The sequence below is a fragment of the Aspergillus wentii genome, assembly GCF_001890725.1.
Source record: "Aspergillus wentii DTO 134E9 unplaced genomic scaffold ASPWEscaffold_9, whole genome shotgun sequence".
NCBI classification, from domain to species: Eukaryota; Fungi; Ascomycota; class Eurotiomycetes; order Eurotiales; family Aspergillaceae; genus Aspergillus; species Aspergillus wentii.
In genome coordinates, this window is record NW_024467840.1 from 1,238,063 (window position 1) to 1,253,585 (window position 15,523).

General features: G+C 48.8%; 7 protein-coding genes and 1 non-coding gene across 8 annotated transcripts; 2 read left to right on the forward strand and 6 right to left on the reverse strand.

Annotated features, from left to right (window-relative positions):
• Window positions 1-195: 195 nt before the first annotated feature.
• pan2n2 (poly(A)-specific ribonuclease) lies at window positions 196-4,374 on the reverse strand. The gene is made up of 4 exons (XM_040829895.1): window positions 3,957-4,374; window positions 2,568-3,865; window positions 1,393-2,508; window positions 196-1,338 (listed from the first exon to the last, which is right to left on the reverse strand). Exons 1-4 carry the CDS (start codon window positions 4,083-4,085, stop codon window positions 405-407), a joined length of 3,477 nt encoding a protein of 1,158 aa, XP_040684236.1. The 5' UTR covers window positions 4,086-4,374; the 3' UTR covers window positions 196-404.
• A 1,273-nt stretch (window positions 4,375-5,647) lies between these two features.
• Window positions 5,648-5,750, reverse strand: ASPWEDRAFT_t204. The gene has a single exon. It is a non-coding gene; the product is annotated as a tRNA-Ser (tRNA).
• A 339-nt stretch (window positions 5,751-6,089) lies between these two features.
• ASPWEDRAFT_46169 (uncharacterized protein) lies at window positions 6,090-6,399 on the reverse strand. Its single transcript, XM_040836710.1, has one exon. It carries the CDS (start codon window positions 6,301-6,303, stop codon window positions 6,112-6,114), a length of 192 nt encoding a protein of 63 aa, XP_040684237.1. The 5' UTR covers window positions 6,304-6,399; the 3' UTR covers window positions 6,090-6,111.
• Window positions 6,349-6,739, forward strand: ASPWEDRAFT_177214 (uncharacterized protein; the record flags this gene model as incomplete). Its single annotated transcript, XM_040831625.1, has 2 exons — window positions 6,349-6,620; window positions 6,685-6,739. The coding sequence occupies 2 exons, from the start codon at window positions 6,349-6,351 to the stop codon at window positions 6,737-6,739; spliced, it is 327 nt and encodes a 108-aa protein (XP_040684238.1).
• Window positions 6,702-8,168, forward strand: ASPWEDRAFT_46170 (phosphotransferase family protein). The gene has a single exon (XM_040836711.1). The coding sequence runs from the start codon at window positions 6,875-6,877 to the stop codon at window positions 7,838-7,840; it is 966 nt and encodes a 321-aa protein (XP_040684239.1). The 5' UTR covers window positions 6,702-6,874; the 3' UTR covers window positions 7,841-8,168.
• A 122-nt stretch (window positions 8,169-8,290) lies between these two features.
• Window positions 8,291-8,742, reverse strand: ASPWEDRAFT_717949 (uncharacterized protein). The gene has a single exon (XM_040839200.1). The coding sequence runs from the start codon at window positions 8,628-8,630 to the stop codon at window positions 8,385-8,387; it is 246 nt and encodes an 81-aa protein (XP_040684240.1). The 5' UTR covers window positions 8,631-8,742; the 3' UTR covers window positions 8,291-8,384.
• A 32-nt stretch (window positions 8,743-8,774) lies between these two features.
• On the reverse strand, window positions 8,775-11,111 carry ASPWEDRAFT_177216 (ESCRT-0 subunit protein HSE1; the record flags this gene model as incomplete). The annotated part of the gene is made up of 9 exons (XM_040831626.1): window positions 8,775-9,310; window positions 9,363-9,554; window positions 9,604-10,224; window positions 10,277-10,397; window positions 10,450-10,548; window positions 10,614-10,689; window positions 10,756-10,790; window positions 10,858-10,907; window positions 11,072-11,111. The coding sequence occupies 9 exons, from the start codon at window positions 11,109-11,111 to the stop codon at window positions 8,775-8,777; spliced, it is 1,770 nt and encodes a 589-aa protein (XP_040684241.1).
• Window positions 11,112-12,711: 1,600 nt separating this feature from the next.
• Window positions 12,712-15,473, reverse strand: pakA (mitogen-activated protein kinase kinase kinase kinase STE20; the record flags this gene model as incomplete). The annotated part of the gene is made up of 4 exons (XM_040831627.1): window positions 12,712-12,816; window positions 12,876-13,210; window positions 13,260-13,359; window positions 13,416-15,473. The coding sequence occupies 4 exons, from the start codon at window positions 15,471-15,473 to the stop codon at window positions 12,712-12,714; spliced, it is 2,598 nt and encodes an 865-aa protein (XP_040684242.1).
• Between the last annotated feature and the right edge of the window lie 50 nt (window positions 15,474-15,523).

A 15,523-nucleotide genomic window follows, 5' to 3' on the forward strand; every position in this document is an offset into this window, starting at 1 on the left:
AGTTGAAGCAGGAGAATCCTTCACTGGCAGCGGGGAGAGAGGCGCGGGCGGAAGAGGGGTGAATCTGGGTTGTTGTGAGAGTGGAGGTCGACTTGGGCTCACCACGTCATTCTCCACTTCCGGCTGTCGTCTGGGAATCCATGTCACTATTATCAAGCATTATATACCGCCACGTTAGATAGGCCATACGATATTGAAGGTAGAGAAGTCATATTTCTATCAAGATAACTCGAGTAAACTGCAGCGAACCCAAATCTGCTACAGACAGCTCAAGAAGGACTGGTAGGTACAATATATCATCAAAAGCGACTTCCATCGCATACCATGCCATGTACGTACTATCATGAAAGTCATCAAAAGTTCAATCATTCCCAATGCACATAACGAAAAAAATCACTTATAAACTACCTGAGCGGACTACCACTGAAGAAATCCCCCGTTCCCGGCCCGGCGAAACTGCCATTGCTTGGAGTCAGCGCAATCGAGCGTCTGAAGCCCTGTCTAGGCGTCGTAGGTGCACTGGCAGGGCCATTTCCGCTTGGCTCAGGGGCGCTGGGGGTATTACGACCGCTTGGGGAGTTCTGCATCGTCACTGCGGTTCCAGGCCGAGAAAGAACCGTTGCAGTACCGTTCCGAGCAGGAGGTCTGAATCCTAGTTTGGATCCTTCACGGAAAATCTCTTCCAGCATTTGACCAACAATACCAGCGTCTTCGTACTCCTGGAACTTTTTCCAAAGACGCAGGGCCATACGCGCATCTTCAATGGAGTCGTGACCTTGTGTGTTGTCGACTGGTTCTTCCTGGATGTATTCCTTGAATACAGCCCAGGCAAGATATCGAAGACTCAAACGCCGACTCTTGCCGGGATAGAAAAAGAGATACTGAGTATCCACGGTTTGGCTCTTGGGAACCTGGATGTTAATCTTGCGAAAGTCAGAGGCCAGGCCATGTCCGACGAAAATGCACCCCAAATTGAGAAGAAGCCAAAGCTTCTTGTACGCAACTTTGAGTGGGACTAGATTATGCGGACTGGTTCTCGCGTCCAAGTCACCAGGCTTGATACCAGAGTATTGCGTGACATAGTCCACAATTGGCTCTTTAATGGTAATGTAATCATCGATGAAAGGTTTCCCTTCTTCCTCTCCGGAGCCTCGAAGAACAGAGACTCGAGCAAGACCACTCTTATTGGGCCTAACAATCTCCTGCGAGCCATCGGCTTTCACATCGATCTCAGCCTTTTCGAGGTCAACAAATTCCGTGTCGAGAGCAACGGGGGTATCACAGGTTGGCTTTTCCTTTTCGGTGAGGGTATGACATGAATCGATGGGACGAGCACCACTGTAAACACATAATTAGTAACGTACCATTACCAAGTCTCGCGCCATCACTTACTTTAGAGACCACTCGCGGAACAAGAGCGTGGTATCAAGGAGATCCTTCCATGAGTCGTCAACGCCATGGCGGCCTTCCTTCGCTTGATACGCCAACACGCATGGTATCTTCCACGGCTGACTAAATCTCAGTGCTTCATCTTTGTCCACCTCTGTGACTAAGAAGTCATTGAAAAGATGCCATCTATTTCTAGCTTCCGGCTCACGAGCAGAGATAGAGACATTGATAAACGACACCAGATGCGGCTTCTGGTGCTCAGGGATGTCGATTTCCGAAACCAGACCAACCAATTCATAAACAATGAGGCCTGGCGTGTTACTTTGAATCCGTAGATTAAGCTCCTCTCCTTCAAAACACAGAACTTGAGCACCATCGACAAGAACTCCAACTTGTTCAGGAAGCCAGCCAGGTATCGTCCAAAGTCTTCGGCAAAGTGGGTTGCTCAGCGCCGCATTAAGCATCAAGACGAGAGGCATACGGTGTATCGTCTTCCTGATTGCCACTTGCTGGTAGCGGCGGCAGTAATTACACCAGCCTCTGTTTTGGGTCTCTCGCTCAATACTTGCTCTCAGAATACTCGAGAATCGGAAAGCTGGGTTTCTTCGGGCTTGTTTTATGTCAATGGCGGGGTAGATTAGTTCATTGACAAGCGAATTCCCAGGTCTGACAATCTCATTCTGGCAGAATATGCACCGAATAGACTCAGAAGCAATGGTTGCTAATCGCTGTTCGAGATCGTCCGAGCCTGGCAAGATCACGCGGAAATCGTGGGCAATCTGGCCCATGAAAAACCTGTTGACGGCTTGAATGGCGCTAGACAGTGATTTAGTAGTCAGATTCTCTTCAAAAAGGCCCAGATTTGAAGCTTCACGGAAGCTGCTGAAAGTTTTCAACAAGTTTGTAGCCTGGCAATTTTGGCCATTGGCCTTGTCGAGCATATCGAAAAGATAACCCAGTTCACAGAGAAGGCAATTCTCGAAGATACAAGGACCTGCAGCATGCTGGAGTGCCAAGTTTCGCACGAATGGGATAAATTTGAGTAGTTGAAGAAGAGAGTTGGTGAAGGAGTTTGCAATATGCGTCTCTAGGCCAGAGAATGCTGTCTGGTTATAGAATCTGTTTCATAATATGAGCAAATCCGTTCAGCAAAAGGTTAGGGCGTAATGCAATCATACCTAAAGTCGAAATCATCCACACCAAATCTGCTATACTTGATTTCGACATTGCTGTATTTGAGAAGAGGGTCATCTTCAGCTTCTCCATTGAGCTTTGTCCCAGCAAGTGCGTCAGCCGTATCACCAACAGAGCCGTCAGATATTGCCTTGCTCTGATCCCGCGCCTTCTCACTCAAAAACTTGGGTGCGATAAGAGCCGGTTCTGCTGTGGATAGTGCCCGGGTATTTTCAATTTGGTATCGTTTAGTTTTCTTCGGATTCGGTGCATAGTGTCCCATCTCAGCGACACGAAGATAAGGAATAAGGGCTGGGTCAATGGGGGCTGGTGGACTGCCAATCTCAAAGACGAGGTGACTTGGCCATGCGGATAAAAGGCGATCATGGTAATACGGCATACCGATCATATTCAACGGTGTGTCGAGGGACCAATCCAGGGGAGGGGCTCGCGGTGTGACATCTGCAAACTCGGTCTCTTTGCTCATTTCGTTGAAATGGACTTTTGCAGGTGATCCCCAGAGATGGATAGAGCACTCAGCATCGTTAATTGCCAAGGCTTCTCCCGATGGCGAGATGTCAATCCCAAGCATGAAAGAAACATTGGCCTGGCGAAGATTGATCGCATTCGGGTTCATCAGGTCCACCACTTGAAGTTGCCCGGTCTGGGACGCCACAAAACTAGTCGTATGCAGCTTAGGGTGCATGCGCACATATGCGGCACCAGCATGGAAAGGTATAGGAGGTAACGGCGAGAGTGTCTTCAGATCGTACACATTGGCCAACGGGTCCACAATTGGAGATCCCAAGTGCCTGGCCGAGAATCCACAGGTAACCAAAAGATCATTCTGGGCATCCATATCATTAATCGCCGTTCCGTGTGCCTTGAAACTTTTGACGACGCGGAAATCCAACAAGCTCAGCGCATTAACCGACCCAGTGTCCGTCGCACCACACAGGTACCGGCTCTTCTTCATTAAAGTATAGTTGAACTCCGTCGGCAGCTTATCGACTATTGTCCCCTTGTCAATATCAATCGTGAACATCGCCCTCTGGCATCCCGCAACAATAATCCGATTAAGTTGTGCGGTGAAACTCATGCAGCGGAGATCCGTCATTTCCTCATGCGCGATGTGCCATTGCGTCAAACCCCGTCGAGTTATCATATGCACGCTCTTCGAAGACAACGAGATCACCCCTCGTTCATGAAATATAATCTGTCGTACAGCCCCCTCAGAAGCAGGATGTGCCCGGACAGAGGTATACCGTTGCAATTCGGGTCCGTAGAAAGACGTAATCCGGCCCTAAACACAAATCATACCAATCGCCAATTAGCATTCCGAATTTTGTTTTTCCCCTATATTTTTGCAGCGGTGGATCGATCTCCGAACTCACAAATTCGTTTCCTACCCATAGCAGTTCCATCACATCATCGAATGCAACGGTCGTCCCGATTGTTGGCAGGGAGTGTGAGTTGGGCGCAGGCACCGGGATGCGCAACAACTCATCCCAATCGGCCTCCATGGCCTCGGTAGCCCACCTGGGCAGGGCCCACGGGTTCCCAGGGTTTTAGAACTGTTATGTATACAGAATCGTGCGTATTTCTAACGAGTGAGACGGCGTTGACCATACGATAACAAAGTGAAATCGGGCATCGTTCGGCGAGGACGCGATTGCGGGGAAGCTGTGAGAGGGACCAGCTTTCAGCGGCCGAGTACGAGGTTTGAGAAATGGGGGATCCGATCCAACTGTTGGTAGTGACTATATCTATCTGTGGTCCGGCATAAACTAACAGAATGCGGCAAGAATGCGAATGGTGAGGTTGTCTTCACCGTCTTCAAGAACGGCAGTAGATGAGGTGCCGACACGTCATCACGTGAGAAGGTGGAGGCCCCGACCACGTTTCGAGGATCGTCGACTAGTACAACTATGTACAACTATCTCAGGGCTGACTTGTTCGACCTGCAAGAAAACAGCCTGTTGACTGAACTGAACCAAAAACGGTTTACAGTGAAAGACACAGTTCAAATAGCACCCACTGCCAAAGCCCTCGATCTGAAGCCTGACCCAGAACTGTTGACACAGCAGCATGAGATAGATGACTTCGAGGTTGATCTTTACAAGTTGAAATGGCCTTGGTCAAGTTTCCCGGGAATTCAATTCTAATGAAATCGACGAGTCTACTGACATCTCCCTGAATGGCCCAAACGGTGTCTTTGAAATCGACGTCATATCAAGTGAACTAAAGACAGCAACTGAGCTTATGAACGAAAATCAGTTCACCATTTATCTTCCACAAAATTTACAAGATCTATCTATATCTTGAAAAGTCTGTTACCGGCGCTATTTTCAAGGCAGAACATAAACCAGCCGGATCAAAGCATCCTCAAACCTAGGCCAGAAAGGCACAACATGATGACCCAGGTGCTCATCTCACATTCCATGTCAATAGTGGTGATGTAGTTATCCAACATCATCAAATAGCGACCTATCCCCCCACAAGGTGAACTCGATTGTAGACATACTGGAAGGTGTCTATGATAAAGAGACAATTAAATGACCAAGGCAATTCTTACACCTTCAACCAACATTAATAGATTTTGGTGGTTGTTATTGACACGACATGGTTTGTTATTTACACCACATACTAACCCCCTTTAGGTTAAACTAGTTCAACTATGGCAGCATGACGTTAGTGAATATACTCTATTTACCTCTAACCCTCACCCTCATATGAAAGAAAAAAAAAACCTCCATAACCTACGAAGTACTCTAATTCTACCTAATACCCCAACCCCGAGCCACCTAGATACCCTAATTGAAATGGTGCTTGAGGAAGATATCATGGCAGCGAGATAGTATAGGAAGGCGGTAAGGAGGATGTGGTGTGAATAGTGAATCATGTCGTGTCAATAACAACTGCCTAAATATATTTCCTGAGATGAAATACTTGTGGGTGGCGCGTATATTGATTGAGGACAATGGCCACCAGGTATTCAAAACAACTTGGATAGAAATGAACTATAATTCAATAGTCACTCATAACCATATATTAGTTATATAAAAAATAGAAGAAGAAGACGAAACGACATAGACATGATTCGAACATGCGAAGCCGAAGCTAATAGATATCAAATTCTCACAGAGATTAATTCAAGTCTATCCCCTTAACCACTCGGGCACTATGTCTATTTCTTAATTTATTCTCTGTTGTTAACATTTCGATATACTGTGTGCTATGTAACTTGCAAAGACTTGTCATACGCGCCCATCTCAATTGGTGGAGGTAGTGAATAACTGGCAAATTAACACTACTTAAATAAGCTAGAAAGGCTCTCTGGGGTTTTTATTCTAATACATAATTCTAATACATATATATTAAGGTATACTTATTTAGTCTGTCCTCATACCCCATATCAAGGTACCGAATAGATAGGGTCACATGGCTCCGCCAGGACGTCATACTATACCTACATCAACGTCCACAATTATCAGCAATCTGTCACTCTTTCTACTGTCCTTGAATGCCAGTCAAGCCATATGAAACAACTTATGAAGGAAAGCTCGTCAGCTCAGCAGTCAGGAGTCCCCCTGCTCTTGAGCGTTTAATGTAAACAATAAAAACAGGGTATGTCTGTGTTGCGTTCATAGAGCGATCTCGCCCTTCTCTTTCATGGATTGCATCAAGTGCCGCAGGCTGAAGGACATCGTGCACTAGCCGAGTCACATCAGCACTGCACATCTGTAGCTGCGCTGGGCTTAAGCCCAGAGAATCATTCCGTAGCTAATGGATTCGTATCTCAACGTCGTCAAGGAAGCTTTCGGCAGTCTCGCCATCTCCAACATGAAGCGTGACTGTGCCAATCTGCTCGCGCGCCTGCTCTGTGGCTCCGCCGCGGCGGAAGGTGGAAGATGGGGATGCGCGGCCGAAGCGTTCAATAGTGCCGTTCTCGGGAACGAGATGAAGAGCGTGGATTGTGGTACCAAACTTGCCAATGACAAGGAGCGCAGGAGCGGTGGACGGGTGAATGCGTTTATCAGACGGGAAAGCATGGTTAGGTAAGTTAAAGATTATTAAATGAAGAGATATAGATTCTGGATATACTTATAACTTGGTAAAAAGTCATGAAAGAACCCTAGGAGTAGCGTCCAGACATCTATCAACCGGCCGGGATTAACTGTCGACCGAGACAGGGGTCGCATAGATATCTTCAATCGATCATCCTCCTCACTTTAGCGCCAGGTTACTTGATCAAGTAAAACCTCAAGATCGCCTGATACTCTGGACTGCTCTCTACGCATCGCCGCTCATCATGACACTACACGATGAGAGCTCTCAGGAGCCAGAGCAGCTTCCCCGGGAGAGCTGGGCTGCTCTCTCCAGCCTCCCTCCGTTCTCAGGGCCGACTGTTCCAAACCTTGGACGCCGGTTTCTCATCCATTCTCCCTCTACCCTCCTCAAGCTGGGTGCTGAGGATGGCGAAGGTGAAATGACCGCGCTCGCTTATTCCATTCTGGGTCCCTGTGTTCCACGCGTCATTCGCGTCGTCACAATAACCTCGACGCCCAACCGCCCCCAACAGGGCCTCATACTCACTCACCTGCCGGGCACACCGCTAGTTGAGCTCTGGCCCTCACTCACCCCTCCGCAGCGCCAGACCATCAAGGAGGAGCTCTGCCGTCTCATCGTGCGTATGCGTACGCACAACTTCTCTTACTACGGCCGGCCCCCGCGGCAGCCGTACCTCCTCTTCTCTGAATTTCGCACGGAGACGCACGCATGTTGCTCCTCTCGCTCAGAGTGGGACGACTCGCGCATCCGCGCGCTACACGCCTCTGACACGGCCCCGGACGCGGAACGTGTAGCCGCCCTCGAGCAAGTACAGCGTGGCACCACCGGCACAGATGGTTGGGACCGTCCTGTCCTCTCGCATGGGGACCTGTCTGACCGGAACATCCTCGTGGACCCCAGCACGCTCGCGGTGACAGGTTTCCTGGACTGGGAGATGGCCAACATCATGCCCGCGTACTATGAGTACGTCGCGGCACGGCTGTGTGGGGGGCACCAGCCTGAGTGGCGGAGGGAACTGTTAGATGTGCTGAGGTCTGTTCTGCGGCATGAGTGCGATGAAGAAGAGGAAAGTTATAGGAGGACGTTGGCGGCGTGGGATGCTGTCGTCGATGTGGAGAGATTCGCGCAGGGATACGGAGATGACTGCTATTGGACTTTTGAAACCGGTCTGCCAATGGTTTCAGGCAAGACTGGTTCTGCCTTGTAGTTCAATGGGGATAAGAAGCAGCAGCAAGCGCGTAGGAGTAGTTCAGACATAATAGAGAAGTATTAACTGATGCTTCTTGATGGATCTGACTGGGTTTCTGCGGACTGTCACACTGTGATACAAGTCATACCATCCTCTTTTAGAATAAGGGGAGTACTCCTGCCACGCCCCTATCGATCCAGATACGCCCCTTCTAAGTAGGCTTAGTATATACCTGAGAACAGAGATCAGGGTATAGTAAAAGGGTACCTATCCTAAAGTCACCGCCCTTCCCATTTATTTCTTGCCATCTAATCAAGTATTTATGCAGATGTTCAATCAAGCGTCCGATTCAGCGTTCAATGTGTATGAATCCAATCAATCAAGCATTTTATGAACTATTTAATTAATAATCATGTAATTATCCTTCCTATATAACCATGTACTAAGCCTAAATAGGAAGGGTGTATCTGGATCGATAGGGGCGTGGCAGAAGCACTCCCCTTTAGAAGTAAGCAGGTTTATGCCTGTCTGCTTTCTTTGGTTCGAGTCATTCTACCGACGATCAACCAGAGCAATGATGGATTACTAACGCATGTAGATAATCACAAATCCGTGTATGTCGCTTGAGGAAATCGAAATACAATAGATAAGTATGCGATGTAATTATAGGCATGTGGGAGTTCAAATTGATCCTTGTTTTCCAGCTAGATACAGGACAGAAATAAGTGATATAAAACGGAACTCGCTGCCAAAAGTTCAACAACGGGGCTAAGAGAACAGCAAAAAGAATACATCCTCCCAGGTTCATCACATGTCAACCACGCGAGATATCCATGTTTCCATTTGTTATCTGCCAAGCTCTCAGAATCAAATGAGGGAGAATTAGGCGGTAACTTAGAAGTTATCCTTATTTAGATAAACATTCATTAACTGAAAACTGAAGATTGAGAAACTATCGGTAAAACGAAGCTGGGTTGGAGCTGGGAGGCTGGTAAGCCTGGTATTCGCTACTAGGGACACCAGGTGTCAAAGATGCATATGGTGTGGGGGCTGATCCTGCACCGGGAACTGGGGGAGGTGAATGCAATGGCGGTGCTTGATGAGTGGCTGGGGTTGAAGGATAGGGAGGCTGCGACTGTCCCGCTGCATCTTCCGGTGAGTAAACAGAGGGGGAGTAATCCTGTTGTTGTTGTTGCTGCTGGAACTGCTGGTGAACGGCTGGTGGAACTTGTGCTGCCGGGTACGGAAGCCGTTGACTTGCGGCAGGGCGTTCGACAGGGGAGTCATAAACAGATGTTCCTAGTTCTTGCGGGTGGTCATATGTTGACTGAGGACGATGATGCACAGGCTGGTAAGATTCTGCCGCCTGCTGCTGTTGGAAAGGTGGCCCGGCGGAAGGTGTGCGGTTGCGCGGGTCGGGGGATTGGGAGGTTGGGGGGTACGGGTTTTGCGCGTATGGGGCGACACTAGGCTGAAGGGGCTGGCTCTCTATTGCATCTTGTCAGAATTGCCTCTTTTGAAAGGGTCTGCTCATACGAACCTTGAGGGCGCGGACTAAAGTACCGCTGATCAGGCTGAGCACCAGGATACCCAAGAGGAGGAGGGTATCCAAATTGGGGCTGACCAGGTCTGCCATATGTAGGCTGCGCAGGGTGCGACATGGAAGCCTCCAAAAGGGTTTCGTAATCTCTTCGGGCCTTGATGAATTTCTCATTGAGTTGGGTGAACTCATCTAGAAAGTGTAAGTCACGATTCAAGAACAGAATGATTGGGCAGCATACCCTTCTTCTGTGAATATTTCCCGATCAGCTCGATCAGCTTGGGCCTAATGGCCAGAGTCGAGTGGTACAAGTTGGTGATTTCCTCATTATCTTGAACGCTGGGCTCTGAGCTACGAGTGCTCAGGAGTGTCAACAGCTTCTCGACGTTCTTGATCTGGCCAAACACCTCTCCTTCCATCTGGGCCTCTCGTTGCAGCTCGTCGGCAGTAGGGTCAGGAAGTTTTTCCACATAGTTGAGGGGGAAAATTCCAGTTTGACCTCTCAGTGAGCCCTTCCACCAATCCTTGTACACGGATTCGAGCACTGCGATAATATCACCTTTGCGGAACTGCAGTTCTCCAGGCTCCGAAGGCTGAAAGTCGAACAGTGCCCTCACGCGGGAAACAGTGGCAGCGGATGTTCCCGAAGGAACCGGTCCAGATGGTGCGGGTTGTGCTGGCTGGCTAGCGGGGGTAGCAGCGACGTTTGCTGTGCTAGATTCGGCCTTTGGTTGTTCGGAGATTGTAGCTTTATCACGTATGGAAAGGGCCAAGGCCATCTGTAATTCCTCTTCCTCCTTCTGGCGATCACTTTCGGTAATTTCGCTTTTGCCAGGTTTCGACGGTGGCTGAAGGTTGGGATCTGCGAGAGCATAAGTCTATATCCGCAGAAAACACATCAAGAAATGGCTTACTTTGTGTCTTTAATTTCATGTATGCTTGCTCCATAATACCAAAGTCCGGGTTGCTAGAGAACATCTGCGTCCATTCCTGCATGCTCTCTAGGATCTTTGCCTTTACTTGTTGGTGGGTGTTCTAATGCACATTGTCAGTATCCCATATCACATGCAACACCGGGCTTGCTTACCCGATCACCGGCTAGTCGAAGGAGAGCATCTGTGAAACTTCTTGATGCCAACTCCCGATGGATCTTGGGGCCACAGTTCTGCGCCAGAGAGTTGGCGAGCTAGAAAATTATAAGATTAGTATGAAAAATGAACGGCGACAATCTCTGAGTGGAAAGAAACAAACCTCCAAAGTATACAACTGGACATTGGCATTCCGGTGCGCCAGTCTCTTAATCAAAGCAGCAACCGCATCCTTCGCACTATATCAAGACCCATATCAGCATCAATTTGACAAAATCCCAGCTCCAGAAGCGCGGGGAACCTACCCCGACTCTTCAGCCGATACCTTATCACAAACATCCTATCAACCACAGAGAACGTCAGCTCCTCCACTCCCATAATTCAGACCGAATATTCTATTTCCATACAAGAATGTACTCCCAGTTCTCGGAGGTCAAGTTCTCATCTGTCGCCTTGGCTATAAGAGAAAGAGACAAACAAGTCAGCAAATCTGTAAATAGAAACGGTCCACCTCAAATCATCCCGCCTCGCGGCCGGCCCCCAACAAGCTTCCTCATTATGGAAACCGTTCACCGCAAGACAGATATTGAGAATATGAACAAGGCGATAATCAGAACGTACCGACTGCATCGTCAAAAGCGTTCTGCTGTGCGCGAAACATCGCCGATATGTATTTCCTAACACAATCTCCGACTTGATATAATAGCTGTTGTACCGGAACCGTCCAAGATCCCCTGAATCACCGTAAAACTAAACCAAATCACACCTTCCGGTTTTTATCCTTGACGCAGACAAACTCGGTAGAAAGCTCGCAGTGAAAATTCCAGGTCGTTATTTCGCAAAACCGATTCAGCTCGTTCTTGGGTTAATGAAACAAACACCCAATGCGGGGATGCGCTCGGTGACGAATGTCCGGGTATCGAAAGTTGATACGCTGTTTTGAATTGGGTGCGCTGGTGTTCAGAGATCGTCGAACAAACGGAGTAAGCTCAGGAATAAGGAATCGGCAGTTCGAGATAGCAAAAAGCAAAAATGGGAAAAGAAGTCCTCCTGGGAGATGAGAAGATGATGGGCGTTCAAGCAAAAATGGGCTGCAACCTGATGCAAAGCAGATGACGGTTCGCGGAGGCGGAGAGCAGCCGCTCTTGACGCTGACTGGGCGGTGCTGGAGGACAGTAAGCGAGGGGGGCAACACAAGGCACCTATGACGATGTGCTCAGCCGATCAATCAGCCGTGGGATTTAGTTTGGTTTTATTTGATTCTTGCAAGAAGAGAGGTTTGGGGTAAGATGCTTAATATAGATTTTTTTTTAAAAAAAAAAAAAAATTGTCGGTTTAGTTTCTGCCTTGATGGGGCCATTCAGATCTAATCCACTTCGATAGGCTGCTGTATTTGCTGCCTCTACAGCCTCGATGGATAACGAAGAGCCTACCTGGTATGGTAAAAAGAACAATTAAATAGTCACCAGTAGTATAATAGATTATGAATTCGATGGAACAATGACCCGCAGTTCTATTGTTGGTATTTATGACCAGAGGCAAATATATCACTGGGAGAAATAAAGAAACGCCCTATTGCCGATTCATCTAGACAGACATGCCAAAATCGAGAAAAAAAAAATTTTTCAACCACGATCTTCAGATACAATCCCATCTCCTCAAAGGGAGAGTTGTCAGTAAATAGGTGTCTTTGTTTATAAATGATGAACGAATTATAGCGTCAAGTCGGCTGGGTATAACAGCTTGGATAAACCTGAAAGGTGCAAGATAATAGCTGCGAGAAAGATACAAAACGCTTTTGGCATGGTGGTTCGTTCATTATTCGAATAATGCCTTCCTAGGCTTGATCTCTGGCCTCATGACAGTAAACAGATCATACGAACAAATCAAAAACAAACATGGCAACAAACATGGGGATCCCCTTCATAACATGTACAGTCATCTCCCATAATGTCTAAGGTAATATGATATAGGATCAAGGGAACGGAATATGGGGAAGAAGAGTTAAACAAAGAAGGATATATTGGGCATCATATAAAACGACCCAGAGGTCCACAGGCCAAAAGATGGTAGAAATCGAAAAAAAGTGTGGATAAAAAGCCGTCAAAGTCAATACCATCTATGACCTTGAGCTGTAAAAGAGGCGTATGAGGGAATAAAAGGTGCCTCGGCCCGGTGAATGAAAACATCAGGGATAATGGGTATCTGAGTGAGAAGACAGAAGACATCGACGAATATAGAAAGAAAGCTGAGTGTAGAATCTAAGCACCTCCCTTCTGAGCCTTTTCTTGTGCTCTGCTAACCCGAGCAGCCTTGACAAGAGGCGACAGGTGGGAGAGCGGTGCGCAGAGGGTCATGAATGGATGCTAATAAGAAGAGTTAGTAAAACAACGGAGAGTCAATGGATGAGGTTATCAAAACGTACCTTCAATAGGTCATGGGCTGAGGCTCTCTTTTCAGGATCTACTTTCAGTGCAAGGTGGAGGAAGTCCCTGAATACCGGGGAGAGGTTATGCTCGTCCTTGATAGTAGGGGTTCCATTCGTAGCGATCAAGTAGAGTGCCCGCAGAGGAGACTCTGTGAGATAAGGGGGTTCACCCTCAATCATCTCGATTGCCATAATGCCCAAACTCCAGATATCAACCTTGCGGCCATACTCCTTCCTGGTGACGACCTCCGGGGCCATCCAGTATGGCGTTCCGACCATGGTGTTCCGCTTGTTCTGCGAATCGTTGATCTGTGCACAGAAACCAAAATCGGCTGCAAGATATTAGCAAATGCAACACATAAAGAATAGAAAGCGACTTACTCAATTTGATATTGCCCTCCATCGAGAGAAGGATGTTATCAGATTTAATGTCGCGGTGGATGACACCTTTGGAGTGAAGGTGCTGCAATCCATTCAAAGTCTATGTATGTCCGTTAGCACCAAGCCCAGTTTGTTTGTTTTTATCCAGAAACTTACCTCTCTGCAAACAGCTGCAATCTGTCCTTCACTCATGATGTTAAATGTGACTACATCAGTGAGACTGCCGCCCTCCATGTATTCCATAACGACCCAAAGATCGAGTCCATGAAGGTAACTATCCAGAAAATTGACAATGTTCTTGTGCTTGCTGTCCTTCATCACAAGGATCTCATTGATGATGAGATCCTTTTTAGGCTGAAGGTCCAAGTTCATTTGCTTAATAGCAACACAGCTGTTCGTGCCATTCTGGTATGCGGTGAATACACCACCCGATGCACCTTGACCGATTTTGCAAAGGTTGTAGTACAATTTGGTTGGGTCACCAGGTGTGCAAATAGCAAGCAATCTCGATCTGATATCCATCGCATTGCTCTGGCGAGGCCGTTGCCGAGGTCGAGCAGCAGGTGCAGTGCGGGGGTCTTGAGACTGGTATCCCGAGGGATCCGCAGTGGGAGAAGCATGTTGCGGAGGGGCGGGATGCTTTTGTTCTGGTCGAGGGGACTGATGCTGCAGCGGTTGCAGCTGCAGCTGTGGCTGCTGACGCTGACTGCGAGTCCGGTCTAGTTGCTTGCTTGCAATTGCTTGTTGGGCGGCAACCATTGCCTGCTCCTGCTGTTGCTGGTATTGGGTCGGCGAAGAAACCGGCGGGGACCATGGTCCTGAGACACTTGCCTTCGAGTTCGATCTGCTCCGCTGTGATTCGGAGGGGAATTGCTGGGTTTCCGGGATAGGGGGCGTTCCATATTGAGGGGCATAGTCTTCCTGGGCAGGGCGTGCTGGGACACCAGTATACTGGTTTGAAACAGGGGGCTGAGGGGGAGGCCTGGCCGGGGTCATGTTCGCTGGAGTCGGGGGCTTGGGAGGTGCTCGGTTAGGTATGAGGCCGCCCAGCGGTGGAGACATGGCCTGGGGAACCTGGGGACCTGTCGGAGCCCCGCGAGGAATAGGAGGGGGCGCCCGTGGGTTTTCGAAACTGCCTTCATGGTTTTGCGGGAATCGGGGACTTCCAGGGGGCGAACCACTTCGCTGGCCTTGGGATGACGATGTCGCAGCGACCGGTTGGACGATCGGACTTGTGGCAGTTTGATGGTGAGCATACGCATGGTCAAACTTGTGCCAAACTTCATCATCGCCTTGAGCATTCTTTTCGTAGAATCTCATGATATCGACCATGGTCTGGGGGTGCTCCTCCTGCTCCTTCTTCGAAATACCATTTTCCTGCAGTAGCCGTTGCCATTCCTTGGGCAGGCCGGTGAATTGGCCTGTCTGGTTATCGTAACCGACATGAGTTACATGGACCGGATTCTCAGGGGCGGATATCTTGATGCCTCGGGGAGAGGGAAGCATGCTGTTGACAAAGGAGGAAAAGCTGCTCTTCTTATTCCGTCTCGAGCCCGAGGAGGGCTTTGGGTTCGAGCCGTTCCCCTCGTCGGAATACCGGTTCGTATTCGGCGTCCTGTCATTTTCGGTCCGGCTAGGAAATAGGTTATCCATTCGGTTCTGTAGCGCTGTAAAGCTGGCAGATTGTCTGAGCCCTCGAGTATCGGGACTGGTGTGGGGGGCGCGTAAAGTTGGGGGAGGTTTAAAAGATTGTCTGAAAGATAGCCGTTGAGATTGTCTGTCGGATTGCCTGTCAGACTCTGCGGTGGTCTCTTCCAATGCACTGAGCATGCCCCGTGATTCAAACGGGGCGCCGACTACTTCATCTGAGCTTTGTTCGTTGAGGGAGAAGCGTCCGGGGTGGGGTGGCCGGGGTTTGGCGGGATTGTAACCGCTGGGAAAGTAGTTGGATTCGTTGCCAGCAACTGGAGATGGACCTGCGCTGCTCTGGTCGAGCGAGGATGAAGAGGAACCGTAAGCGTTAGATCTCGTCCGTGAATGCTCTCGACTCCCACTGGCTGAAGAACGTGGGTAGACGGGCGCGGAGGGGTGTCGTTTCAATGACGTGTTGCTCTGGTGACTCTTCAAAATGCGCGAGCTGAAGCTAGGAGAGTCCTTGGAAAGTCTGCTAGATGTTCGTCGGAATTTTAAAGAAGAGAAACTGTCTTGGTTCATGACGTGCGGTTTAGGGGCACTGTTCGGCCGACGGGGGGGGGTTAGGGCGT

Coding starts and splice junctions, on each gene's coding strand:
- pan2n2 (XM_040829895.1), bottom strand. CDS start 4,085: ATGGAGGCCGATTGGGATGAGTTGTTGCGCATCCCGGTGCCTGCGCCC. Junction 3,866..3,956: donor TATGGGTAGGAAACGAATTT/GTGAGTTCGGAG, acceptor ATTTGTGTTTAG/GGCCGGATTACGTCTTTCTA. Junction 2,509..2,567: donor GTGGATGATTTCGACTTTAG/GTATGATTGCAT, acceptor ATTATGAAACAG/ATTCTATAACCAGACAGCAT.
- ASPWEDRAFT_46169 (XM_040836710.1), bottom strand. CDS start 6,303: ATGTGCAGTGCTGATGTGACTCGGCTAGTGCACGATGTCCTTCAGCCT.
- ASPWEDRAFT_46170 (XM_040836711.1), top strand. CDS start 6,875: ATGACACTACACGATGAGAGCTCTCAGGAGCCAGAGCAGCTTCCCCGG.
- ASPWEDRAFT_717949 (XM_040839200.1), bottom strand. CDS start 8,630: ATGAACCTGGGAGGATGTATTCTTTTTGCTGTTCTCTTAGCCCCGTTG.